The 26,389-nt window shown below is 51.8% G+C and overlaps 1 protein-coding gene across 1 annotated transcript; it reads right to left on the bottom strand.

Annotated features, from left to right (window-relative positions):
• Positions 1–3,443: 3,443 nt before the first annotated feature.
• Positions 3,444–4,427, bottom strand: LOC112903610. Its single transcript, XM_025972854.1, has 2 exons — positions 4,081–4,427; positions 3,444–3,837 (listed from the first exon to the last, which is right to left on the bottom strand). The coding sequence occupies exons 1-2, from the start codon at positions 4,425–4,427 to the stop codon at positions 3,444–3,446; spliced, it is 741 nt and encodes a 246-aa protein (XP_025828639.1).
• Positions 4,428–26,389: the final 21,962 nt, after the last annotated feature.

Genomic DNA, 26,389 nt, shown 5'->3' with positions numbered 1-26,389 from the left:
TTTGTTCGGGCGGTAAACTCTGAATTGCCCTCTGAATAACAGAGTAAAAATAGAACTGCCATAAAGGGAAAGCTGAGTACGTAGAGTTTGCACTCTTTCCCAAAAGGGAACGGCCGTACCGCACATCTACCGTACGTTAGCTGGATCCTTATTCTAATAAATGGGGCTGGGCGTTTTTGCCGCCTCTTACTCAAAAAAAAAAAAAATCAGGTCCTGAGACCGTCTCCAGCAGTACCCTCATCGCGACTCGTTTCCGCAAAATGGGGCACGGGGGGTACTGTTGGACCGTCCAGCAGGCCACGGTATCGGTTTCGCATCGGGCGAGAGGGCTCCCCACGCCCTCCATTTTGCCGATATGCACGAGGCCTCACAACGGATAGCGACCAACGGCCACTCCAGGAGGAGCAGAGGCGGCGCGCTGGATCTTCGCCAGCCAACCTCGATCTGCAGGGGTCGTCCTGGAGGCAGAATCCATGCCGGTGTTGGATCAAGCCGCAAGCGAAGGAGGGCCGCATCATCCCCCGGATCGCAGTCTCCCCCAAGCTGTGGTTCGTCCTCCGGTTGTCGTTCCCCACTCCGTGCCCGGTGAGATTTCCGCCGCCTCTCTCTTTCGCCCACATCCGTTGCGTAGATACTCCCGTTGACGAAAGAGTCGTATAGCCGATTTGTTTCCTGAGATTCGGTAGACAGCTGTCGCGGGCGTCTCATTCGTTCCTCCACAGATGGCTTCCATTCCCCCCCCCCCCCCCCGTGTTCTTGCTTGGGTTGTTAAGCAGATCGAGAAGCATGTTGCCGAGGTGGAGAAGGCGCTTCACCATGCAACATCCATGGTGGGAGCCAACCGAGCAGATGCGCTTCACACGGCGGCCCAGCAGATCCTTGACGCCACGGCTCACATGAACTAGGTTGCAATCTACTGCAACTGGTACATGGAGCACAGGTTGAGCGTGGCCAAGAGCACCCCTCCTGCTGGTCCCAATGCGGACTCTGGTTTCGTGGTTGACCATGGGATGAAGTTGAACGAGCCGACGGCCGACGACTTGGCTCGTGACGCTCGCATCACTGAAGACGATCCAACGGAGGCCAGGGAGATGGAGTCCAGTCCCAGCCCCGAGCGTCGTCCCCTTTGGAAGGTGCTGGAGGACATGGGGATCGACTACGACAGCGACCAATCCAGAGGTTGTTGAAAGAAGGAATTGCATGTCCCTAGAGCACAAGTAGTGTCCATGTCCGGTGTAGGTAATGTGTAGTTGTGTGTCGTAGAACATGGGGATGCACGATTTTGTATTTTGGAAGTCCTGAATGTGCTGACCATGTCCTGAATGGGTGTGCTGATGCTGAAGTCCTGAATGTGCTGACCATGTCTGTACTGAACATATGCTGCTCGTGACTGTCTCGTGTTAAATGAATTAAGTTATTATGCATGTGTGTTGATCTACCTATACGTGTCTTTGAGCCATGACGCAGGTTTGCAATGGACAATATGTGGGAACAAGGTGACGACATGTGCTACATTGACCTACTGAATGGATAAGGTTTCCATGGAAATATGCAACCCAGGAGCGAAGAGGTTGAAGGAGTGGTCGGTCAGCGAAGAGGTTGAAGGAGTGGTCGGTCAGTGTCAGCCTGCGTTGCCTAAAGCTTTAGGAAGACAGTCAGTTTCTCGAGGGAGAGGTGCTTCGAAGAGGAACAAAAACTTCTCCATTTCTGAGGATGAGGTTCTGTGTTCTGCTTATCTAAACGTAAGCAAAGATCCAATAGTTGGAGTGAATCAGCCTGTAGGTTGTTTCCGGGCCAGGATGGAGCAATGGTACAATGAGCACAAGAAGACAGCACAGGCAAGAACCATGTCTTCATTGCAACATAGATGGGGTGACATCCAAAGGGACACATCAAGATTCTGTGGCTTCTTTGCTGAAGTTGAAAGAAGGAATGCAAGTGGCAAGAGTGAAGATGACAAGGTTAATCGTTCACGCATACTTATCTAGTACCTTCATCCATTGTGACGTTACTGATCTGTACCGACCATGTGCAGGTAAAAGATGCTCTGGAAATGTACGAAGGCATTGTTGAACATCCTTTCAAGATGATTCACTGCTGGTACATGCTCCGGAATGAGATGAAATGGAACACATATCTGCAATCGGTTTCTGCGGCCTCAGCAGTTCCACAAGACAACCCTCCCGCACCAGTGCTTGACGACACACTACCAGCAAGGATTGAGAGGCCAATGGGGCGGGACAAGGCAAAGAAGCAATGTAGTGGCACGTCCTCATCGAGCTCTTCTGCATGTTTAGAGGTGTTGCAAAAACTTTCAATGGACCAGTATGCCCAGGCTGAGAGGGCTGAGGAAGCAAACAAGCGTGAAGCTATGGACTTCGCTTCTAGGTCAGAAAGGAAGCTTCGTATCCAGGAGCAGCAATTCGAGCTTTCAAAAAGATCAATTGTGCTGCAAGAGAAGATGATCCAGTTGCAGGAGAAGGATCGAACTGATTGTGTAATGACCCTAGATGTTGAGAAGATGACGCCGTGGGTAAGGGAGTACTACATCAATCAGCAGAAACAAATTGCAGCACAAAGCATGAGTACTGGTCCTTCTGCTCCTTCCGGAAGTGATCCATCCAACAATATGTGACCACCTCCATGTGCATGTAATAATTGTCGTCGTTGAACTATATTTGATTCAGAACCGTTTGTATGTTTCTTGGGACCGTTGTAATGTGCTCGTGTCGGAACTACTGTCGTTTGTTTGTAATAGAGGTTGCTGCTCGTCTTCGTTTTACAAACCGTTGGCCTCTGTTTTTATCTTTCAAAATGTTGAATACGTGCTTTCTCAGATTATACCACTAGTAGGTCTGGCTTCAGTATCATGCTAAAAAAGAGATCTATTTCTTTCTTGGTTGGATTATCAGGCTTTGTTGAATATTATCATGTAGATTAAATAGAAATTGGTAAAAGATGAACCAAAACCAAATCATACCTCCTTGATTATTTCGTGATTATTTGCATGTCAAAGAGTTCCCTCTATCTAGTTCCCTCCATGATTAACTCGTGCAGCTCATCACTAATTACAATGCAGTGGAATAGCACCCGAATACTACCACTGAAAACAGACCGTTGCCCAATTTCAGAATGTTTGTACAAGAAAACAGCAGACACAACATAGAACATTAAGCATCGAAATTCCAAAACGAGCACAACATACAACTTCAATTACAGATGGTAGTTCAAATACATAATAGGTCAATTACATAAGTAGTTCAAATACATGGTAGTTCAAGTACATTCTCACAACCACAACATATCCACCCCATCTTCGCAGCCTAGGTCGATCCATGGAAATTCCAAACATGCTCGATGAGGTCAGCTTTCAACTCTTCGTTTGCAGCACGGCTTTGAATGAGCTTGTGACCTTCTATCAACCTGGCAATCTCTGGAATATTTCAAGTACCAGGTAATGAAATAGTTGCCTCATCACTGAAACTTTGATACTCTTCATTGGAAATGTGTTCCATGTTGGCCTCATATTGAATGCCCATGTTGTTTAGGATCACAACGCACTCCACAATGCAGTTGAGGTCAACAGGGTTCCACAGCCTGGCAGGACCTTGCATAATCCCCCACATGGACTGGATTTGACCAAAGGCACACTCCACATCTTTCCTATATTCAGATTGCTTCTGTGTGAAGTATTTGTGCTTGTTGCTTTGTGGTCTGGGTACACCATTAATCAGAGTTGCCCATGAAGGGTAAATGCCATCGGCCAAATAGTAACCCATATTGTACTCATTACCATTAACAAAGTAAGTCACAGGAGGGCCAGTTCCACTTGCAATTCTATCAAAAACAGGGGAACGATGAAGAACATTGATATCATTGCAAGACCCAGGCATTCCAAAAAATGCATGCCAAATCCACCTATCATAGCTTGCAACTGCTTCAAGAATAATGGTGGGTTTCTTATGGTGCCCTCGGTACTGTCAATGCCATGAAGTTGGACACTTCTCCCACTCCCAATGCATGCAATCTATACTACCTAGCATACCAGGGAAGCCTCTTTGTTCAGCTTTGTGCAATAACCTAGCAATGTCATCGTCATTTGGCTGTCTACGGTAAGTGTCTCCATACTTCTCTATCGCTACTCTAGTGAAATGGTTTAAGCACTCGATCATGGTGCTCTCCCCCATTCTAACATACTCATCAAACATATCTGCAGCACCACTGTAAGCAAGCATACGAACCGCAGCTGTTACCTTTTGAATTGTTGCGAAACCAGGCACCCCGGCATGGTTTGACCGCCTTTGGAAGTACTCGAACTCTTGATTAAGGTCGTTGCTGATGTCTAGGAACATGGCTTTGCACATTCGGAACCTTCTACGGAAGATGTCCTCTGCAAAGACAGGAACATGTGCGAAATAATCGGCCATGAGCCGATGGTAACCAGAGAACCTATCTCTTGGAACGAATCTATGCCCGATGAAGGAGCTGCATCACTGCTGCTCGTCTTCGGCGGTGCACAGGATAATGGTCACACTCATCTCGATGTCTACGGTGTCCTCGTCCTCCTCTTGCTGGCGTCGATGGGCTCGCCTTCTCCACCACGACATGGTCACCACCGGCACCTGTACAAGTACGAATAGGTAACCCTACGCTGCTTCCTTGCCGGCGGCCAGAGACATTGTATCTACGTAAATCAAGGTAAAATCTAGGTAAAATGCAAGGCAAATCAAGTAGGGGTACCTCGGATCTGAGGTTCTAGAGCCGGAGATGGCCGGGCCGCCTCCTCCTCAGGCTACACCGCCACCTGGGCTCCCCGCCTCACGATGTCGATGGAAGACCGAACTCGTCACTGCGGACTTCCAGACCACATGTCTCGCCTTGGATCTGGTGACGGAGATGGCACCGGCGCCGGCGTCGTCGCCTTCGCTTCACAGGCCTGGCGGGAGCCAACGACCTGTTGCCATTTGCGAAACCGGGACGGCAACCTGCTGGAGACCGAGCTCGATGGGGAATGCCTGTCGCGTGGGCCCCACGCCGCATGTTGCGGACTATGCGGAAGCGAGACCGATAAATGCTGGAGACGGACTATGGGCCCCATGCTGCACGTTGCGGACTAAGGGCGTGTTTGGGACTGCTCCACTCCCTATTTTTCAACTCTGCTCCATTTTATACTTGCCAAACACACCTAACTCCAGCAGCTCCACTCCTAAAAAATTATGGAGTTGGGGCAAAACTCCACCAATTTGGTGGAGCAACAAAACAGGTACTCCACAAATTTCTCAGACCAAAGTCCTCATGGAGTTTGGTGGAAATTACCCACCAATGCCACTGGTTACACAAAAACGGTTCGATTTGTTTTGTTTTGTCCTTCTCTCCCGTGACTCTCACGAGCGAACGAGCCCTCTCTTCTCCCACCGTGCGTCCTGCCTCTCTTCTCCATCCAGGGCATGGAACCCTAGCCGCCGGCCATGGATGACCATCTGGAGCTCTCCAGCGACCTCGAAACCCAAGAAATGGAGAGATCTATCGACCCTCTAGCCGATACGCCTGTTATTGTGGAGGAAATCGAGCAGGAAGAAGCGGATTTGGGAGAAGTAGTGGATGTAGTGGCGAGGCCGGCCATCCCGTGTGTCGGGCTCTCCCGCGTCGGGCGTGGGGGCGGATCTGCCGGCCGCGGTGCCAGCTCGTCGCAGGGGAGGACTGCTGTGGGCGGCGGGGCACGGGCGGATCCCAAACGCGGCAGGCCGACATGCACGACGGGGCTTGGCCTGAGCTTCGAAGCCTGCGCAGCGGGGCTCGGCCGCGGGCAGACGGCCGGCGCGGTGGGGCTCGGCCAGAGCTTCCCATCTAGCGTGGCGACGGTCGGCCGCGGGCAGATGGCCAGCGCGGCGGGGCTCGGCTAGAGCTTCCCAGCTAGCGCGGCGACGGTCGGCCGCGGCCAGCCGGCCAGCGCGGTGGGGCTCGGCCGTGGCTTCCCAGGCAGCGCGCAGGGGCGCGGCCATGGCCTTCCAGCTAGCGCAGCAGGCCACGGCAGTCCACTGCAGGGCGCGGCCAGAGCTATGGTGTCACACCTGATTTACAAAGACATAAACCGAGCAATCATATATGCGCCAGGATCAAGTCACGCATATATACAACAGAATTATCAGGATATCACAACACATATCACGAAATAAAAGCGTCTAAATTGTAAATGAATTCTTTATTACAACCGAATCAAGAATCGGTTTAAGAAATGCGGAAGCGTAAAATAAATACATGAATAACAGGGCGCCACAGGGACGTCGGTTGGGAGACAAACGCCTAGAAGTCGACGAGTCCGCTAATGTAGTCCTCCACGTCGCCTGGTACTGAGCAGCAGTCGAAGATATCCCAAGGAGAACAGAAGAGTAGAGAAGGCAAGTGTGAGTACACAACTTGTACTCAACAAGTATAACACAAACTATGAGGCTCTACGGTTAGCTAACTCGACAGCGTTAGCTTTTAATCTGGGCAAATTTTATTAAAGCTAATTACTACCAGTGGATGAATTACCATAACCCAAATTACTGAAATAATTAATTAAAATTACTCATGAGTCTACTGAAATCCAAGCCAAACCACCAAAGATAAACCCCACTAATCAGACGGAGGTTCTGGGCCGCTCATGACCGTGAGCACGGCTAGTATACCAGTTTTACACTCTCGAGAGGTTGCACAGCTTTACCCACAAGTCGTGAGCTACGCTAGTTGTTCATCATACTTCCTTAGGTGAGATGACTAGCAAGCGCACTACGAGACCGTTACAAAGGACCACGTTAGTAAGGTGTAACCGCTAAGGTTTCTGGATCGGCGATGATGGGCCCACCTCACGGGGGTACAAGCACACAGAACAGATCAAGCCGGAGGAGCAGGGACCATTGAAGCTTACCACCCCTCTTGCCCCGCAGGTAAGTTACTCCCAAACCAAAATGCCCTAATTAGTAAGTCAAGACCGTCCCATTCCAGTCTTGTGGTTGTGCGGTTGTCCTAGGTTGTCACTCTATGAACCGGTCCTTATGGAGAGTAGCCAACCAAGCACTAAGCACCGCGCTGGCCCCCTACACCATGTTTCTATAAAAACATATTTTTACTAGACGTGAGCCGCTCAAGCACACAGCATAGAGGGCCACTCTCAGGATCAAGTTGCATATACCATTAATCAAGTTTAATTAAAAAGGACCATAATGTGTGAGAACGCAGCACCTAGCACAACTAATCAAAATGCAACCCAAGGTATTTATATAAAGGATTAAAAGTGGCTAGGAAATCCTTATAGGCATACAGTATTAAAATGCAGTATGAAATTGTATTTAAAAGTGATAGGATGTTCATGTTATACTTGCCTTCCTCAAACTCTCCTGGCTGCTGCTCAAACACGTCTGAAGAAGGTGGCTCCTGGTACTCCTCCGGTGGCTTAACTTCTACTGACGATCACAACGCCAAACATGGTCCACACATGCACATACATTCAAACAACGACAAAAGATAAGAAACATTACAACAATATAATAAAATAGCACTCAAAACTGAGCTAAAGCTATTCTACACGTTACAACGATCGCGTGAGCGCGAAAACCAAATAAAACAGAGCTAAGACGCGAAAACTAGGGCTAAAACAAGGTCTAGGGGCTTAACTGCGAGAAAACTAAAGTTCCAGGGGGTTCTGCGAAAAAACCTGGGGCCTAAACATAATTAAAGGGTAGATTTAGGGTCTAACACGCAAGAGCACAGGGGCTGGATGGCGGGTCCTATATCTGGAAAGGTCAAGGGCCTAAACGTTAAAAACAGGAATGATCTGCAATTATTCTTGAACTAACTTCGGCCGCGGGTTGTTTTCGGGAGAGCTCAGGGGCTCTTTAGCAAAACAGCCACGGCTGAAGGGGTATCTTCTAATCTGGGCTGCTAGATCTAGATCTAACGGCTGGGACCTGATCAGGATCTAGAGCTAATACCGTGCGCTGGATTTGAAACGGACGACTCAGATCTAGTCTAAGCCGCGAACCGGTACGCTTGGATCTGATCCGTTGGATCCCGATCTCGTGGCTCGGATTGAAGGGGTACGCGATCTAATCCTGGCTGTGGGCTCTGGATCGGACGGCTCGGGTCAGTTGGGTGCGCGGGGTGGCGGCGCTGTAACATCGGCGACCAATCTCGCGGCAGCGCGGCTCGGGATTCGCCGGACTTCACCGTAAACGGTGCTCCGGGGGTCAAATCGAGTAGGGCTTGGGCCTGTCGTGATCAGCGTGACACGCGTGATCCACCTGGGGCACTTGCGGGCCTCGGGGGTGCTCGGGGTTGCGTGCGCGGCGGCGGAGGCGGGTCTCTGCCGCGGCGCTTGCCGGCGTGCGGTGTTCCGGTTGCAGGAACGGGCTAAGGCCTACGACATCTAGCACAAAAGGACCAGGGGGAAGATGTGATGCTCACCGAGGACTTGGTCGGGCGGAGCTGCAGCGCAGGGTGGCCGGCGGCAAGGTCCGAGCGGCGGGTTGGCGTGGAGCTCGCGGAGAAGGTCGATGCAGGGGTTCCCCGGGCTCCTGGGCTCCACGGTTCGGCTCGGGGAAGACCTGCGAAGGTACTATGGGGGTTAGGGAGGTCCGGGGATCGCCGGCGGCGAGGGATCGAGGTGGCAGTGCTGAATACCGGCAGCGGTCCTCGAGTGCAATTCCGGCCGTTGCACGGGCCGGGGTCGCGGGTGAAGGCCTCGGGAAGCTTCGTGGCATCAAGGCGGAGCTACTGCGGGGGTTGGCAAGGGCGGAGGTGCAGCGGGGCGGCGGGTCCGCGGTGGAGCAGGGGGTGCTGCGCGGCGGAGCAAGGCGGCGGTGGCGCTAGGGCTTCGATGGCGGCCGTAGGCTTTAGGGTTAGGGCGTAGGGGAGTTGGGGATCCTATTTGTAGGGCGGCGGGGCGTCCTCGGCGTGCGGGCCCGGCACGAGGGCTCGCCGGAGATCGCGGAGGACTTGGGCGCGTCGGGGAAGAAGGAAAGGAGGAGGAAGAAGCGCTGACGAGTGGGGCCGAGCGGTCAGAGGGAGAGAGAGAGAGAGAGAGAGAGAGAGAGAGAGAGAGAGTGCGGGCGCAGCTAGGCCGGCTGGAATGGGCCGCGGGGCGAGGGGAAGAGCGGGGGAGGCGGGCCGAGCGCGGGGAAGAAGGAAAGGGGAATTGGGCCGCGGGGGAGGGAACCGGCCGAAGGGGGAGAGAGGGTATTTCTTTTCCTTTTTCTTTTTCTGGTTCTTTTGAAACTCAAATCTATTTGAACTCAAATGAATTTCTAAATTCAAACCCTCTGCACTCACTCAAACAAAACATATGCACCAGCATGAATGCACAAACATGTTGAACCTAAAATAATTTTTAATTCTTTGTGAATTAAATTATTAATTTTAATGCAAGCTAAACAAGGAAAACCTTAGAAACTTTATTAAAGCCAATTAATCTCATTATAAAATATGAAATTTTACATTAGGGTGTTACAAACCTACCCGCCTTTACAGGAATCTTGTCCCGAGATTCAGATTGGCTAGCTAGCAAAGAGATTGGGGTATGTCTTCCTCAACTCATCTTCTCGCTCCCAAGTGGCCTCATCTTCTGTGTGATGACTCCACTGAACACGGCACATCTTGATCTTCTTGTTCCTAGTAACTCTCTCAGACGTCTCCAGAATCTTCACCGGATGCTTGGTGTAGGTCAGATCCTCTTGTACATCTAACCCTTCTAGTGGTGCTTGCTCTTCCGGCACTCTCAAGCACTTCTTCAGCTGAGATACATGAAAGACATCATGCACTCCTGAGAGGTTGGGAGGTAACTCCAAACGGTATGCTACCTCACCCTTCCGTTCCAACACCTTGAACGGACCGATGTATCTAGGGGCTAACTTCCCCTTCACATTAAACCTGCGGATTCCTCTCATTGGCGAGACCTTCAGATACACATGATCGTCCACGGCAAAGGTCAAATCCCGTCGACGCACATCTGCATAGCTCTTCTGACGAGCCTGTGCGACCCTCAGGTTCTCTCGTACCTGCTGTACCAGCTGTTCTGCATCCTCAATAATATCCGTACTGAACACCTGCCTCTCGCCAATCTGATCCCAATACAACGGAGTTCTACTCTTCCGACCGTACAGGGCCTCGAAAGGAGATTTCTTCAGACTGGCCTGATAGCTATTGTTGTATGAAAACTCTGCAAACGGTAGGCATTTATCCCAGCTGGTACCATATTGAATAGTACAGGCTCGAAGCATATCCTCCAACACTTGGTTGGTTCTCTCCGTCTGCCCATCTGTCTGAGGATGATAGGCGGTACTGAAGCGTAGCTTCGTATCCAACGAATCATGCAACTGCTCCCAGAACCGTGAAGTGAACTGAGATCCTCGGTCAGATATAATCTTCTTCGGAACACCATGCAGACAGACGATCCTGGAGATGTACAACTCTGTGAGTCTAGCACCGGAGTAAGTAGTGTTCACCGGAATGAAGTGGGCAACCTTCGTCAACCAATCCACTACTACCCATATAGAGTTGTACCCTTTCTGAGTACGAGGCAATCCAACAATGAAGTCCATAGTGATTTCCTCCCATTTCCACTCTGGAATCTTCAACGGCTGCAATAGATCTGCTGGCCTTTGATGCTCTGCCTTAACACACTGGCAGGTGTCACAGATAGCCATGTACTCTGCAACGGAATGCTTCATCCCATACCACCAGAATCGTTCCTTGAGGTCATAATACATCTTTGTGCTGCCTGGATGAATGGAATATGCTGTATCATGAGCCTCACTCAAAATCAGCTTTCTAAGATCCTTTACATCTGGCACACATATCCGGCCCTTGTACCACAAGGTACCCTGATCATCCTCTCTGAAATGAGGTGCTTTGCCAATCTTGAGCAGTTCACGGATCTCCTGCAGCTTCTTATCTTCTTTCTGATGCTGCCTGATCTCTGCCTCTAGAGTGGGTTCTACCTCGAATGATGCACTCGAGGTGTGATGCAAGAAACCTAGACTCAACCGCTCAAACTCCTCGCATAACTCCTGAGGCATCTGAAAAGCTATGGCCATGTTGGCATAACTCTTCCTGCTCAGAGCATCTGCTACAACATTGGCCTTGCCCGGATGATAGCGAATCTTCAGGTCATAATCCTTGACTAACTCTAGCCATCTTCTCTACCGCATGTTCAACTCACTCTGCGTGAAAATGTACTTGAGGCTCTTGTGATCGGTGTAAATATCACACCTCTGCCCAAACAAGTAATGTGTAACACCCTAATGTAAAAAAAATTCCAAGATTTATAATGGATTTAAATTGGCTCTATTAATTTTCTAAGGATTTAGTTGTGCCTAGCTTGCATTTAATTTAATTAAAGTATGCAAGTAATTAAAATTTGTCTTAGGGTCAACATGATTGTGCATTCATACTGGTGCATATGATTTGTTGGATTGAATGTACAGGGTTTGAATTCAAAAGTTCAGTTGAATTCAAATAGATTTGAGTTCAAAAGGATTAGAAAAGAAAAGGAAAGGGAATTAGGGAAAGCAGCCCAACCAGCAATCAGCCCCCCTGCGGGCCGATCTCCCTCGCGCGGCCCACTCTCCTCTCTTCTCCTCCACACGTGGCCGCAGCCCATCTCCCCTCCACGCTCGGCCCAGCTCCTCCGAACGCGCGCCCCTCTCTCGCACGCGGCCCAACCAGCTCGCTCGGCCCACCTCCATCTTTTCTCCGCGGTCAGCCCGCTCACTCACCCGCACGCGTTTCCCTCCCTCTGATCGGAGGACCCCACCTGGCAGCGCCCTTTTACCCCTCTCCTTCCTTCCTCCCTCGCATCACCGGCCGCGCCCGAGGCTCCGAGATCTCCGGTGAGCCCTCCACGCCGGGCCCACACGTCGAGGGTAGCCGCCGCCCTACAAATAGAACCCCAACCCCTGCACCCTCATCCCTCCACCTCGTGGCCGCCGCCCAAGCCCTAACGCCACTGCCCCTGCTTGCTCCGCCACACCGTGACCAGCTCCGCCGTGGACCGGCCGTCCTGCTGCGCTTCAGGCCACCAGAGCTGCCGCGGAAGCCCCGCCTCGTGCCCAAGATCGACTCCGAGTCCCCTGACCTCGGCCTTCACCTTTGGGCATGCCGGAATTTGGCTCGGACGCTGTCTCAGGTGAGCTCTCCGCCGTGGCAATTGGCCGCCGCCGGTGCCGCTCCGGCCAGGCTGACCCCTCCAATGGCTTCGCAGGGACTCCACACGCCAACCCGTGGAGCTCAGGAGCCCGGAGCAGGCCGCATCGATCTCGTCCCCGACCTCCGCCCGTGCGCCGCCGCTGGACTTCGACGCCGCCGCCCTGCACGGCTGCCCTGCTCGGACCCGAGCCTCGGTGAGCAACACATCATCCCCCGGACCCTTTTGCGCTAGGCGTTGTGGCCTTTAGTCCCCCACAGCGACCCAACCACGGCACGCCGGCGACCCAGTGCCGCCCCAGCCGCGGGGAGCCCCGGCCCGGACCCTAATCAGCCGTCTCGAGTGCCTAGATGAGTTTGCCATGTCCTGCTCTACCTCCCGGGCCAGACCTCGTCCAAAACCGAGCCCGGACGGCCGAGATCGGCCCATGCCGGTGAACCTCCGCCGCGGGAACCGGACTCCGGCGACCCAGCGCCGCCGCCCTCGCTCGCGTTAGGCGCCAGCCGCCCGATCCGTAGCCGATGACCAGGATTAGATCGCAGATGGATAAGGTCCGGACCATCAGATCGTGATCCAACGGATGGAATCCACGCGTACCGGTTCGGCCTCATTGTTAATCCGAGCCGTAGGATCCGCAGCCAATGCCCAGGATTAGATCTAGCTCAGGAGGGGGTTCGGATTGTCCGATCACGATCCGACGGCTGATATCCCTAGATGCCGGTTCATGCTTTAGATCAGGTCCGAGCCGTTGGATTTAGATCCAGTGGCCCAGATTAGAAGGTACCGGTTTGGCCTGGCATTTTTGTTAAAGAGTCCCTGGGTTTTCCCGAAAACAACCCACAGTCCACCCCCGTTCAAAGTATTTCCAGATAAGCCCTATTTTTAGCGTTTAGGCCCCTGAGCTTCTTAAATTTAGGATCCGCCGTCCATCTCTTGTGTTTTCGCGGGTTAGACCCTGTGTCTTGGGTTTAATTATGTTTAGACCCTCAGTTTTTGCACAGAGCACCTCCTGTTCTCTTACAGAAAGGTCCCTGGACCCTGTTTTAACCCTAGATTCCGTGTCTTAGCTCCGTTTTAGGTGGTTTTCGCGCTCACGCGATCGTTGTAACACGTAGAATAGCTTTAGCTTAGTTTTGTGTGTTGTTTTATTGTATTTTTGTACTGTTTCTTATCTTTTTCCCTTGTTTGCATGTATGTGTTTATGTGGACCGTGCTTGGACGTTTCGTTCGTGTGTAGACGTTGAGCCACCGGAAGAGTACTAGGAGCTACCTTCTTCAGAGCCCCTTGAGCAGCAGCAGGAGAACTTTGAGGAAGACAAGTATAACATGAACATCCTATCACTTCCAAATACAATTTCATACTGCATTTTAATACTGTAAGCCTATAAGGATTTCCTAGCCACTGTTATCCTTTATATAATACCTTGGGTTGCATTTTGGTTAGTTGTGCTAGGTGCTGCACTCTCACATATAATGGTCCTTTGCAATTAAATTTGATTAATGGTATTGTCGGTGTTTAACCGGCTGCCCACCGAGGGATATACCCAAGGTGGTAAGTTTTGGGTGAGGAGACGCCGAGATCAGGAACTCGAAGGTGCAAGGAACACAAAGCTTAGACAGGTTCGGGCCGCAAGATGCGTAACACCCTACGTCCTGTATGGTGGTTTGTATTGCCTTTGGTGTAGAATGACCTACAGATCGTGTTTCGAGAGGGGTCCCTGTCCTCCCTTATATATCCGAGAGGGCAGGGTTACAAAGATACTAACCAACACCAGCTGAGGAATCGTACTAGAACATATCTTGAGTAGATTCCCTCTGTATCGGTTAGCTCTATCTCCTATTTAAATGGAATAAATAAGAGATAAACTAGATAAATAAGAGATAAGACGGACTTAATCTCTTGAACCTCTTTAAACTACGTTATGTACACAGTCCCGTGGCCCCGGGTCTGACAAGCCCCCGAGCTCTTCGTAGCTGAGTACTGCAGGCTTATCGAGTACTTTTGAAGCAGTCTTCGACTTCTTCTTAAGCTTCGCCTTGAAATCCTTCTTCGAGTACTTGCTTGCCTGCATCGAAGCTATGAGGTGCTCATGCCCCAAATTTTTATTTTTAACATGGTGTGCGATTTGAAAAATCGCACTCCATATGGAGTAGCCCCCGAGCCTTAGGTTGAATGGGAGAATCAGGCTGAGGGTCCCATTAGTCTATAATCGTCCTTATCCGTCAAAGAAAGTTGAAAAATAAGTAGTCGATGCCACGTACCCCGCAGCCCCCGAGCCTTAAATCCAAATCCCACAAATATGGAGATAAGGATCCAAAAACCGTGGCATGCAGGCTAAAAATGATGACTTGAAAAATTACCAAAATGATGATACAAATGATGGAAACTAGATCATCAACCCGAAAACCCCTTTTTTCGGGCTAACTAGCCCTGAAAAAATGATTAATCGAATATTTAATCCAAACAGTCCACCAAATGACCTCTCATCTTCGGAATATTCCCAAAAAACGACCTTTGAACTTCGGAACAGTAACTTTCCCCACCCCGCTGGTTATTTAACCCCGCGATAACAGTGGGAAAAAACTGTGCTTTCAATCTGCATTTTGCCAAGAACCGCCAAAATCCCCAAACAGAGCCAAACGCCGCCGCCACCTCTCCACGGAAATCCTCCCGCTCCGACCATCCCGCCCCTCTCCCTGCAGTCCCCGAGCATCTCGTGGCCAGCGAATCGGAGATGGCGCCCAAGAAGGCAAAGATCGAGGGGAAGAAGAAAGAGGCGCAGCCTTCGACCGCGGAGTGGACACACAGTAAGTGCTCCCTCAACCATCTTAACAACCTAGTTTCTGAGGGGTTGTTGCAAGAAAAGAACCTTGTCAACTGGCGCCCCTCTTACCGTGAACCTTTCCCCATGGAAAATGTTGACGAAATCGTCACATTTCTCCATTTTGCCAAACGGGGATTGGCGCTCCCCTCTTGTTCCTTCTTCCGAGGCCTTCTGTATTACTACGGGCTTGAGCTTCATCATCTCAACCTAAATTCTATTTGCCACATTTCAATTTTCATCTATTTCTGTGAGGCTTTTCTCGGAATCGAACCCCACTGGGATCTTTTCTGCTTCCTCTTCCACCTCAAACCACAGCCCACCTCCAAGAATCTTTCCGTTGTGGGGGGCGCCGGCATCCAACTGCGTCAGCAGGCCGGCGACAAATATCTCACATACAAATTCCCCTCCAACCTTCCTGGATGGAAGAACCATTGGTTTTACATCGAGAACCATGCTCCCCACCTCCCAACGAAATCAAACAGACCCCCTGTAGTGAGGTCCGAGTGGAATCTTGAACCCTCCGGCGGGGAGATGGATCAGGTCAAGGAGCTGCTGGACGTCATAGAGGCACAGAAGAAGGAGGGAGTGACCGGCGCCTCCGTCATGTTCGCATTTTACAAACGCCGCGTCCAACCAATCCAGCAGCGTCATCGCCTGGGATTTGAGTAAACAGGCCCCGCTGATCCTTCTCGCATGTGCGCAGAGGATTTGCCAGATGAAGCCGCGCTCCAGCGAGTTCAGCGGGTGCTGCTAGACGTGGACGCCGTGCCATACATGCCCACATTGTTTTCCGCACGAAATCCGCCCAAACCAGTAAGTATTCGACTTCTTTTTCTTGCTAAAGATAACCTCTGTTACTCCGTTACTTAACTGAAGGACCTTCTGCAGGGATACACAGAGCTGTACCGCAGCTACCCACCGTGACCCGACATCCCCCGACCAGACCACCTCCTCCCCAATGCCACCGTTGAAGCCAAGAGGGCTCGCCTTGCTGCAGCTCAACGCAGCAGCGATTCCACCGAGGGCGTGAGCTCGCAGGCGGGGGAAGGAGCCGAAGGAGAAGTGTACCGGGACAACTCCTCCGAGCAAAGCGTGGAGTTGACCGGCTCTTTGCCGCTAGTGCCACAAGGCCATCGACTGGTGCACAAATGCAAGGCGCAGGAACTCGAATCCACCAGGTAAGAGCCTATTGGTTTGTTGTAATGCGGTACCTTAATGCTGAGTTGTACTTATAACATCCTCCTGTAGTCCTTCCGCGTCCTCTACCCAGGCCGAGCCCGAAGAAGAAAGGTCGAGCCCGGCGGCCGCCGCCGCCGTCACCATCGCCGTGGCGGGGACCGTGCCACAAGCTGGTGAAACCCCGCCGCCAGCAACGGGGATGCCGCGTCAGGCCGTGCGGATGAAGAGAGCCATTAAGAAGAAATCTGTACTGTAAGTCTGCCTTTGGTTGCACAGCAAATGATTTGATCTTTCAACTTATGTGTTGACTAACTTCGACTTCATTAGTGCTGCAAGTGCCGCGGACCTCCAGCTGACGCTAGCTTCAACTACCCCTGCCCCCGGGTCCTTGACCCTGGAGGAATCATCAAGTGCTGGGCCAGTCGCAGCTGTGTCAGCCCCTGAGGCATCGGCCCCAGAAGGGTCAGCGCTCGCGGAGCCAGCCCCTGGGATAGACGCGACACTGCCCGATCTGCCGTCGCCTGAGCTCCGACAAGTCGAGGTCGGGGCCAATGGCGAGAAACAAGTCGAGACCCCTAGCACCGCTCCTACGGATGGCGCAGGTGGGCATCTGACCGCCCCGGCTAGCTACCGGAATCCGCATGCTGTATGCTGAGAACATTTGTGATTGCAGGTGCGCAGCAGCTAACTACAGAAGAAGTCGTGGGAACCTCCGGGAGACCCGTTGAGCTGCTGCAAGCCGGGTCTGGTTGTCAAGATGCCGTCGCCGCCGACCCGGTAGGTGACCTGCTGCTAACGGATGGCAACATAGAGAACCTCAAGAAGGCGCATGACTTTACCATGGTAAGACCTGAGAGCCTTTCTGCCAGTGGCTATATCGAGTTGCTAATCTGGATTTCCCCTTTGTTATGCAGAGTGTGATTGCCCACTCCCGGAAGCAGGCAGAAGAATTGAAGACCCTTGCCCGCCACCGCAAGGAACTCGCTGCCCTGAGGAAGCGCCTTGACGATGAGAAGACAGAGAACATACTTCTTGAGAAGGTCAACGCCGAGCTCCAGCGACAACTCGAGGAGCAGAAAAAGGAGCTCGAGGCACATAAGGAGCAGCTCAGGGAGCAAAAGAAGGCGCACCAAGGTAAACCATTGCCTCCCTCGCGTACTTGCACTGTATGACTCAACCTGGGTTCTGAAAAGCTTTCCACCACAGAGCTTAGGAGAATCTTAATCAGTAAAGAAGAGCTACTTACTGATGTGAAGAACCTGCTCTATCGCCGTACAGATGACGTCGAGAGGCTGTAGAAGGTGATCGGCGACACTGAGCAACAGTTCGTCGACAGCCTTCAGTGAATCAAGACGCTGGGCGAAGAACTCGAAGGCCTCAGGGGGGCCATCCGGGAGCTGGTGGGTGTGGTGGATCCACCAGAAGAAGGCGAAGCAAACCCCCAACCCCTGCTAGAGCGTCTCCTCGAGGCCCCAAAGAAAGTGATGAAGTTCCTTTCCGAGGCACCTGTCACATGCGTCAACAACGCCCTCGCAATCGTGAAGTCCTCCCTGCCGAGCGCGAAGCTGGAGATATTTGCTCAAGGCACGGCGGTAGACTGCAGTGAGGAGCAATTCGACAGATACCTCCTAGAGGCCCAACCTGTATCAGAACGCATAGCCAAAGTGTAATGCAGGATTAGGGTACTGAAAACAAGTATTCACTTCCTTGTATATATGGTTTCTTTTGATGTCTCTACTTGTGTATGTGCCTAGGCTGAATTGGTATCCAGGCTTACAAGGCGTAAGTAGTAGACACTACCCTGGGTGCAACGACCCTAAAGGTAGCCAAAGCTCCATGTAGGAACTTATCTAACAAGTTGTCCACAACCCGAACTCGTGGGTCTACAACTGTTAGAAAAGAACGCGAGCATCGTCGCGCAATTGCCAGGCTTTAAGGCAAAACTACCCCGAGTGCATCGACTCTGGACGTAGTCGGGGTTGCTCCTCACAGGAGCGCGCTCCGCAAGTTAGATAGGACCCGAACGAACGGATCGGACTTGCTGGAAGCGAATACGGGCATCGCTGCTGGTATGCCGTGCTCTTGGCAGGGACGAGACTACTCTGGGTGCAACCACGCAGGATGTAGTCGAGGCATCTCTTTGCACGAGCTCATCCAACAAACTGGGAATAAACCAGTCGAACGGGTCAATTATGTTGGAAAAAATGCGACTGCTGTCGCGTGCGACCATCCAAGGTCGTGGCGGAAATCGATATGTAGAGGAGTTAGACGGAGCCGAGGGTTCCATCAGAAAATGAAGTCAAAAGGATATGAACGTGGCCGTAGCCCCCGCAACATTCATGACAAGAAGTCGATTTATATAAGTGTTTGCATGTGACCGTGGCCATCGTGCGCGTAAGAAGGAATGTACAACCCGAATCTTGTGGCTCATGGCCTCCAAATTGATACGAAGAAAAGAAATCTTGTAAGCCCCCGGGGATTCAGCTATCACCGGGCCTCATCTTATGGGTAGAACTTGCGCAGGTTCTGAATGTTCCAGGAGTTCGGGACATCTTGACCCTCAGGATATTGTAGTCGATAAGACCCTGGCCTTGTAACTTGCTTGACGACGAATGGGCCCTCCCACCTTGAGTTGAGCTTGTGTAGGCCAGATTCGTCCTGAATGCGACGCAAGACCAAATCACCAACACCGAATGACCGCTCCCTGACGTTGCGATCATGATATCGCCGGATCCCTTGCTGGTACCGAGCTGACTGAACAAGAGCGGTGCAGTGAGCTTCTTCCACAGAATCGAGCTCTAACTACCTCGCCTCGTCCGCCTCGCCTTCATTGTACATTTCGACCCTTGGAGACGTCCACATGATATCGGTTGGTAAAATAGCTTCAGATCCATATACGAGGAAGAAGGGTGTTTGTCCTGTGGCTTTGGACGGCTGAGTCCGAAGCCCCCAGACGACATGTGGCAGCTCATGCACCCATTTGCCTCCCTTCTTGCTGTTTTCATCATAAAGTCTCTTCTTGAGGCCGTCAATTATCAAGCCGTTCACCCTTTCGACTTGTCCATTGGCCCTTGGGTGTGTGATCGAGACATATTTAACTTCGATGCAAGCATTCTCGTAGAACTCCCAGAACTGATTTGCCGTGAAGTTTGATCCCAAGTCCGTGATGATGGTGTTGGGGAAGCCGAAACGATGCAAAATATTTGAGATGAAGTCGACGACCCGATCTGGCGTGAGCTTGGCTATCGGCTTGTACTCAATCCACTTAGTAAACTTGTCGATAGCCACCAGAACATGGGTGAAACCGCTTGGCGCCGTCGTGAAGGGCCCGATCATGTCGAGGCTCCAACAAGCAAAGGGCCAGGATGGCGGTATAGTGATGAGGCTATGGGCTGGAACATGAGTCTGTTTGCCAAAGAATTGACAATTTTGGCACCTGCGCACGAGATCTTCCGCGTCGGTCACTGTAGTGGGCCACCAGAAACCGGCCCTGTATGCTTTCCCCACCAGCGTTCTTGAAGCCGCATGGTTCCCGCAGACGCCCTCGTGGATCTTCCGCAGTATGTCGTAACCATCTTCCTTTGTGACGCACTTCATGAGAACTCCTGACCGAGCGCCACGCCGATAGAGCTTGCCGTCGACCAGGACGAAACCCTTGCTTCTTCGTAGGACGCGTGCTGCCTCCACGCTCTTGGCGTCAATTCCTGCTGGTAGCCTTTGATCTCGAATGAAGTCGATAAAAGCCTCTCGCCAGTCCTCCCCCAGCACCATAACCTCTCGATCGGGTTGTTGGGGACCCGCGTTGATAGTTACCTGCGGAGAAGGCTTGATGGATGGCTGCTTGAGCTCCTGGACGAAAACTCCCGGCGGGACCTGAGCATGTGTGGACCCTAGTTTGGACAGGATATCCGCGCCAACATTGTGCTCCCGCAGTACATGATGAACCTCCAAGCCGGAGAAGTTGCTTTCCAACTTGCGCACTTCCTGTACATAAGCATCCATCGTCTCCTTGTTGCAGTCCCATTCCTTGTTGACCTGTTGAACAACAAGAAGAGAATCGCCATACACAAGTAGTCGCTTGATCCCTAGTGATATCGCCAAATGAAGCCCGTGAAGCAAGGCTTCATACTCGTCTTCATTGTTGGATACCGCCCACAGGATCTGAAGGACATATTTCAATTGTTCACCTCGTGGAGAAATAAGCAGAACACCGGCGCCGCCGCCGTCGAGCTTGAGGGACCCATCAAAGTACATGGTCTAGTGCTCCGGCTTGTCTACTGGAGTTGGGACTTGATTCTCCCTCCATTCAGCCATGAAGTCAACTAGAGCCTGTGACTTGATTGCAGTGCATGGCTTGAAGTCGATTGACAAAGCTCCCAGTTCCACTGCCCACTTGGATATGCGTCTCGTGGCATCTTGATTATGAAGAATATCCCCCAACGGGAAATCCGTGATCACAGTAATCTTGTACTCGTCGAAGTAATGGCGTAGCTTTCTTGATGTGATTAAGATTGCATATAAAAGCTTTTGAACAGCTGGATACCGTACCTTGGATTCGGAGAGGACCTCGCTGACGAAGTAGACAGGCCTCTGCACTCCAAACGCATGGCCTTCCTCGCCTCGCTCGACTACAATAGCACTACTGATAACATGAGTTGTTGCCGCGATGTAAAGTAGTAGATCCTCCCCTGGCAACGGTGCTGTAAGGATCAGAGGTGACTGAAGATGATGTTTCAGATCCTGCAAGGCCCGCTCGGCCTCCTCCGTCCATTGGAACTTATCTTGACATTTCAGGAGCTTGAAGAAAGGTAGTCCTCTCTTCCCGAGTCGGGAGATGAACCTGTTCAGGGCCGCCATACAACCTGTTAACTTCTGCACATCCTTGATTGTGGCCGGAGCCTCCATATCAGTGATGGCCGTGATCTTTACAGGGTTGGCTTCGATGCCCCGGTTGCTGACGATGAACCCGAGCAATTTCCCTGAAGGTACTCCAAAAATGCACTTGGTGGGATTGAGTTTCCACCGAAATCTGCACAGACTGCTAAATGTTTCCTCCAAATCTGCAATCAAGTCGCTGGACGCCCTGGTCTTGATGACGACATCGTCCACATAAGCTTCAACATTCCGGTGCAGCTGATCCGCGAAACACATCTGGATCGCACGCTGATAGGTTGCTCCTGCATTCTTCAACCCGAAGGACATTGTTTTGTAGGCATAAGTCCCGTACGGGGTGATGAAAGCTTTCTTGATTTGGTCCTCCTCCTTGAGCGCGATCTGATGATAACCTGAGTAACAATCAAGAAAATAGAGAAGGACACAACCAGCCGTCGAATCGACAACGCGGTCAATGCGCGGCAGCCCAAAATGGTCCTTTGGGCAGTGCTTGTTGACATCAGTGTAGTCGACACACATTATCCATTCATTGTTCTTTTTCTTTACAATAACGGCATTCGCTACCCACTCTGGTTGGATTACTTCTTTAATGAATCCAGCCGTGAGAAGTTTAGCAATCTCCCATTTAATGGCCTCATGCTTATCGTGGGCAAACCTACGCAGGCGTTGCTTTTTAGGCGTAGCCTTCGGGTGTACATTCAAAGCATGCTCGATCAACTCCCTGGGCACCCCTAGCATATCTGCTGGTTTCCACGTGAATATGTCTCGGTTAGCCCGAAGGAAACTGACGAGCGCGAGTTCCTATTTGTCACCTAAGCCCGCACCGATGACAGCGGTCTTAGATGAATCTTCCTCCTGAAGCTGGATCGTCTTGAGGGCCACGTCATCAGTTGACTGGATGCTCGACTTGCTGGCCTTCTTGGAAGGAATCTCCAGCCCGGACTGAGAAAGCTGCTGTGCAGCCGCGAGTACTTCTCCCGAAGCATCTAGCACGCGAGTAGTCGAAGCATACTGGATCGCCTCTTGATTGCAGTCGTATGACTTCTTCAAGTTGCCACGGAGGGTGAGTACTCCACTGAGTCCTGGCATCTTAAGAAGCAGATAGACGTAATGCGGCACCGCCATGAATTTAGCGAGTGCCGGACGACCCAATATGGCATGGTAAGAAGATTCAAAGTTAGCCACTTCGAATTTGATGAACTCGGTACGATAGTTCTCCCGTGTGTCGAAGGTGACTGGGAGGACCACCGTACCAAGTGGGTGTGCCGCGTTACCTGGGATGATGCCGTAAAAGGGGGACTTGCTGGGAACCAGCATGTCCTTGAAGTCCAGGCCCTTTTTTTCAGAGTGCTAACAAAGATGATATTGAGCCCACTCCCGCCATCGATGAGGACCTTGGTGAGCTTGACCTCCGCCACCACAGGATCCAGGACCAAGGGGAACTTACCAGGCTCCGAAAAGCTCATCCACTGGTCATCACGGGATAACGAGATGGGGACCTCCGACCAACGGAGTGGTCGTGGTACCGCCGGTTCGTTGGACAAAATCTCCCGGAGAAGCAGCTTCTGGTTCCGCCTGGAACCAAAATCCTCATCTCCCCCGAAGATGATGTTGACGACCTTCGAAGCGTCTTGAAACTTTGGGTTGCGCCCGTGGTCCTCTTGATCATCATCCATGGGTTCTTTGTCAGTAGGCTTCTTGTTCTTCTTTCCACCACCGGAGTTGCTGAACATCCTCCGAAGGTGGTAGCAGTCAATGGCGGCGTGGTTGGCGCCCGGATGCCATGGGCACTTTTTCTGCAGGAGCTTCTCGAACTCCTCCTGTGTCGTCGACTTCTTGCCCCGTGAAGGACGATCGACAGCCGCGATGACATCATCTGGCTTTCGTTTCCGGGGTGGACCCGAAAAGTCCCGCTGGCCTTTGTCGTTGTGGTTGTCGTTTTGGCGCTGCAGATTGCTATCCTGACGCCGCGGGAACCGCTCCCGCATCTTCTCCTCCTGTTCAGACCAATCGTGCATCATATCACGAAGGCCCGCAACAGTTTTCGGCCTGTTCCGCCCAAAATCCCTGTAGATGCCCGGGTCGGTGATGCCGTTGTAGAAACAATCGATGATGTTGTCCTCTGAGATGTTGGTGATGGTGGTGCGAGCATCGAAGAAACGACGTGTGTAGGACTGCAGAAGCTCATTACGTTCCTGCTTACACTGAGCAAGATCGTGACGAGTACCTGAACGAGCAATCGCTCCCTGGAAGTTGTCGATGAAGACCTTCTTGAGGCGCTCCCAGGAGTCGATTGAGTTGTTGCTGAGGCTTTCCAACCAAGTAAGCGGCGCAGGGTCCAAAGCCATCGGGAAGTAGACGACTTTGGTGATATTCGACCAACCTGCGACCTCAATGGCCGTGGAGTAGCAATGGAGCCACTGCTGAGGAGCTTGCTTGCCGTCGTACTTGGTAATGCTGATCGGTTTGAAGCCCTCTGGATACTTGTAGCTGCTGAAACGAGCAGAAAAAGCAAGGAATCGGTCGCTACAGTCAGTACCTTCAGTTTCGACTTCTTCGCGGACCTTGCGCCTGGAGGAGATCACGGTCCGCGCGTCGCGACCTTCATTGATGTGCTGGCGCAGGTCCTCTGGAGAAGGTCGATGATTGGCCTGTCGCGGATGACCCCCTTGCAGTGGCTGCTGCCTCCCGCCAGGGGCCTGGCTCCCGCGAGCGTTGTCGTTGCTGAGCTGGTGTCAAGGACGACCACCAGCCATTCGGCTATGAGCCTGACTTCGACTCTCACCCACGCGCTCCTCCCTGATGGTGGACGGCGGGTTGTGTTGATCCAGCTGGATCCAAGCCCTCTGCGCATAAAGGAGTGCTTGACGCACTTCCGGATCATGGCTGCGCTCGGGTATAGCCGTTACCCTGGCGATGTTGGCCACCGGAGTCCTGAAACCCCGCTCGCTTACGGCGGCAAATTCAGGGTCAAGCTCACGATGCATAGATCGCCTACGCTCGTTGGCCCTCCTCCGCCGGATTGTGCGAGCCCTGTTCCTGGCCCTCCGCGCCTCATGATCGGTGTCGTTCTCGTCGCCGGCGTTGGCCGTGATCTCATCTTCGGAGACCGCTTCAAAGTTGACGATGGGAAGATCCCCATCGTCCTCGCCTTCTTCGGCCATCAGCACCTGGCGGGAGGAAAGCTCATGAGAGCTTTCGTCGACTAGTTCAGTCGATCCCTCCGCTGCGGTAGCCAATGGCCTGCCCTCTTGAAAGGGCAAGGGCTCGAGGTGAGCCACAAGTCGACCCTCTGCCTCGAGTAGATCGGAGAACACCATGCCCCTCCAATGCACAATGCTCCCCTCCGGCAAGGAGGTGATCACCAGATCACCGGTATCAGAACAACCCGAAGCCCCCCGATACGCGGTGGCTTTAGGCCTTCCGTCCTGGAGCAGAAAGTCCAGGTCCTTCTCTATCGTGGAGAGGGACCCAGAGACGTTGGCCTCCTGAAGATCAGTGGCCGGTTTGCATGAGCCGAGTTGAGATCGGCCATGAAGATCCCTAGATTGGAACAAGTCCAAACCAGGGGAAGTTGTCGCAACACCAGAAGAAGTCGAGCCTGGAGCAGACTCCATCTCAATCTGTGTTGTGGAAGCATGGAGCGGCAAGTTGTCGAGCCCGCCGACGAACTAGTTGAGGTCGCTGCGAGGATCCGCAGCGAAGGTCTTCTGCCTCATGTTGATGAGGAATCGTCGAAAATTGCCCACACCATCTGCGATGTAGACCCACGAGCCAAAAATGAATATCGTACCCTGGGAGGGAACTGACCTGATGAATTTGAAAGATGCCATCGAGCTCGCCGGTGGATCTTCGACGCGCTCCCCTACCTGGCGCGCTAGCTGTCGGTGTTTAACCGGCTGCCCACCGAGAGATATACCCAAGGTGGTAAGTTTTGGGTGAGGAGACGCCGAGATCAGGAACTCGAAGGTGCAAGGAACACAAAGCTTAGACAGGTTCGGGCCGCAAGATGCGTAACATCCTACGTCTTGTATGGTGGTTTGTATTGCCTTTGGTGTAGAATGACCTAGAGATCATGTTTCGAGAGGGGTCCCTGTCCTCCCTTATATATCCGAGAGGGCAGGGTTACAAAGATACTAACCAACACCAGCTGAGGAATCGTACTAGAACATATCTCGAGTAGATTCCCTCTGTATCGGTTAGCTCTATCTCCTATTTAAACGGAATAAATAAGAGATAAATGAGATAAATAAGAGATAAGACGGACTTAATCTCTTGAACCTCTTTAAACTACGTTATGTACACAGTCCCGTGGCCTCGGGTTTGACAGGTATATGTAACTTGATTCTGAGAGTGGCCCTCTGTGCTGTGTGCTTGAGCGACTCACGTCTCGTTAAAAGATATTTTATTAGAAACTTGGTTTAGGGGGCCAGCAAAGTGCTTAGTGATTGGTTGGCCACTCTCCATAAGGCCGGTTCATAGAGCGACAACCTAGGACAACCGCGCAACCACAAGACTGGAATGGGACAGTCTTGACTTACTAATTAGGGCATTTTGGTTTGGGAGTAATTTACCTACGGGGCAAGAGGGGTGGTAAGCTTCAATGGTCCCTGCTCCTCCGGCTTGGTCTGTGCTGTGTGCTTGTACCCCCATGAGGTGGGCCCCATCGTCGCTGATCCAGAAACCTTAGCAGTTACACCTTACTAACGTGGTCCTTTGTAAAGGTCTCGTAGTGCGCTTGCTAGTCATCTCACCTAAGGAAGTGTGATGAACAACTAGCGTAGCTCACGACTTGTGGATAAAGTTGTGCAACCTCTCGAGAGTGTAAACTGGTAACTAGCCGTGCTCACGGTCAAGAGCGGCCCAGATCCTCCGTCTGATTAGTGGGCTGTACCTTTGGTGGTTTTGGCTTGGTTCTCAGTAGACTCATGGTTAATCTTGATTAATTATTATGCAACTTGGGTTATGGTGATTCATTCACTTGTAGTAAATAGCTTCAATAAAATTTGCCAAGATTAAAAGCTAATACAGTTGAGTCAGCTAACCTTCGAGCCTCATAATTCGTGTTATACTTGTTGAGTACAAGTTGTATACTCACACTTGCCTCCACTACTCTTCTGTTCTCTTTGGGATATCTTCGACTGCTGCTCAGTACCAGGCAACGTGGAGGACTACATCAACGGACTTGACGATTTCTAGGCGTTGTCTCCCAGCCGACGTCCCTGTGGCGCCCTGTTCTTCATGTATTTATTTTATGCTTCCGCATTCCTTGAACTGATTCTTGATTCAGTTGTAATAAAGATATTCATTT

Source organism: Panicum hallii, chromosome 8, assembly GCF_002211085.1.
Source record: "Panicum hallii strain FIL2 chromosome 8, PHallii_v3.1, whole genome shotgun sequence".
NCBI lineage: Eukaryota > Viridiplantae > Streptophyta > Magnoliopsida > Poales > Poaceae > Panicum > Panicum hallii.
This window is presented reverse-complemented; position numbering and strand designations above follow the sequence as displayed.

Coding starts and splice junctions, on each gene's coding strand:
- LOC112903610 (XM_025972854.1), bottom strand. CDS start 4,427: ATGGCCGATTATTTCGCACATGTTCCTGTCTTTGCAGAGGACATCTTC. Junction 3,838..4,080: donor AATGACGATGACATTGCTAG/GTTATTGCACAA, acceptor TGTTTTTGATAG/AATTGCAAGTGGAACTGGCC.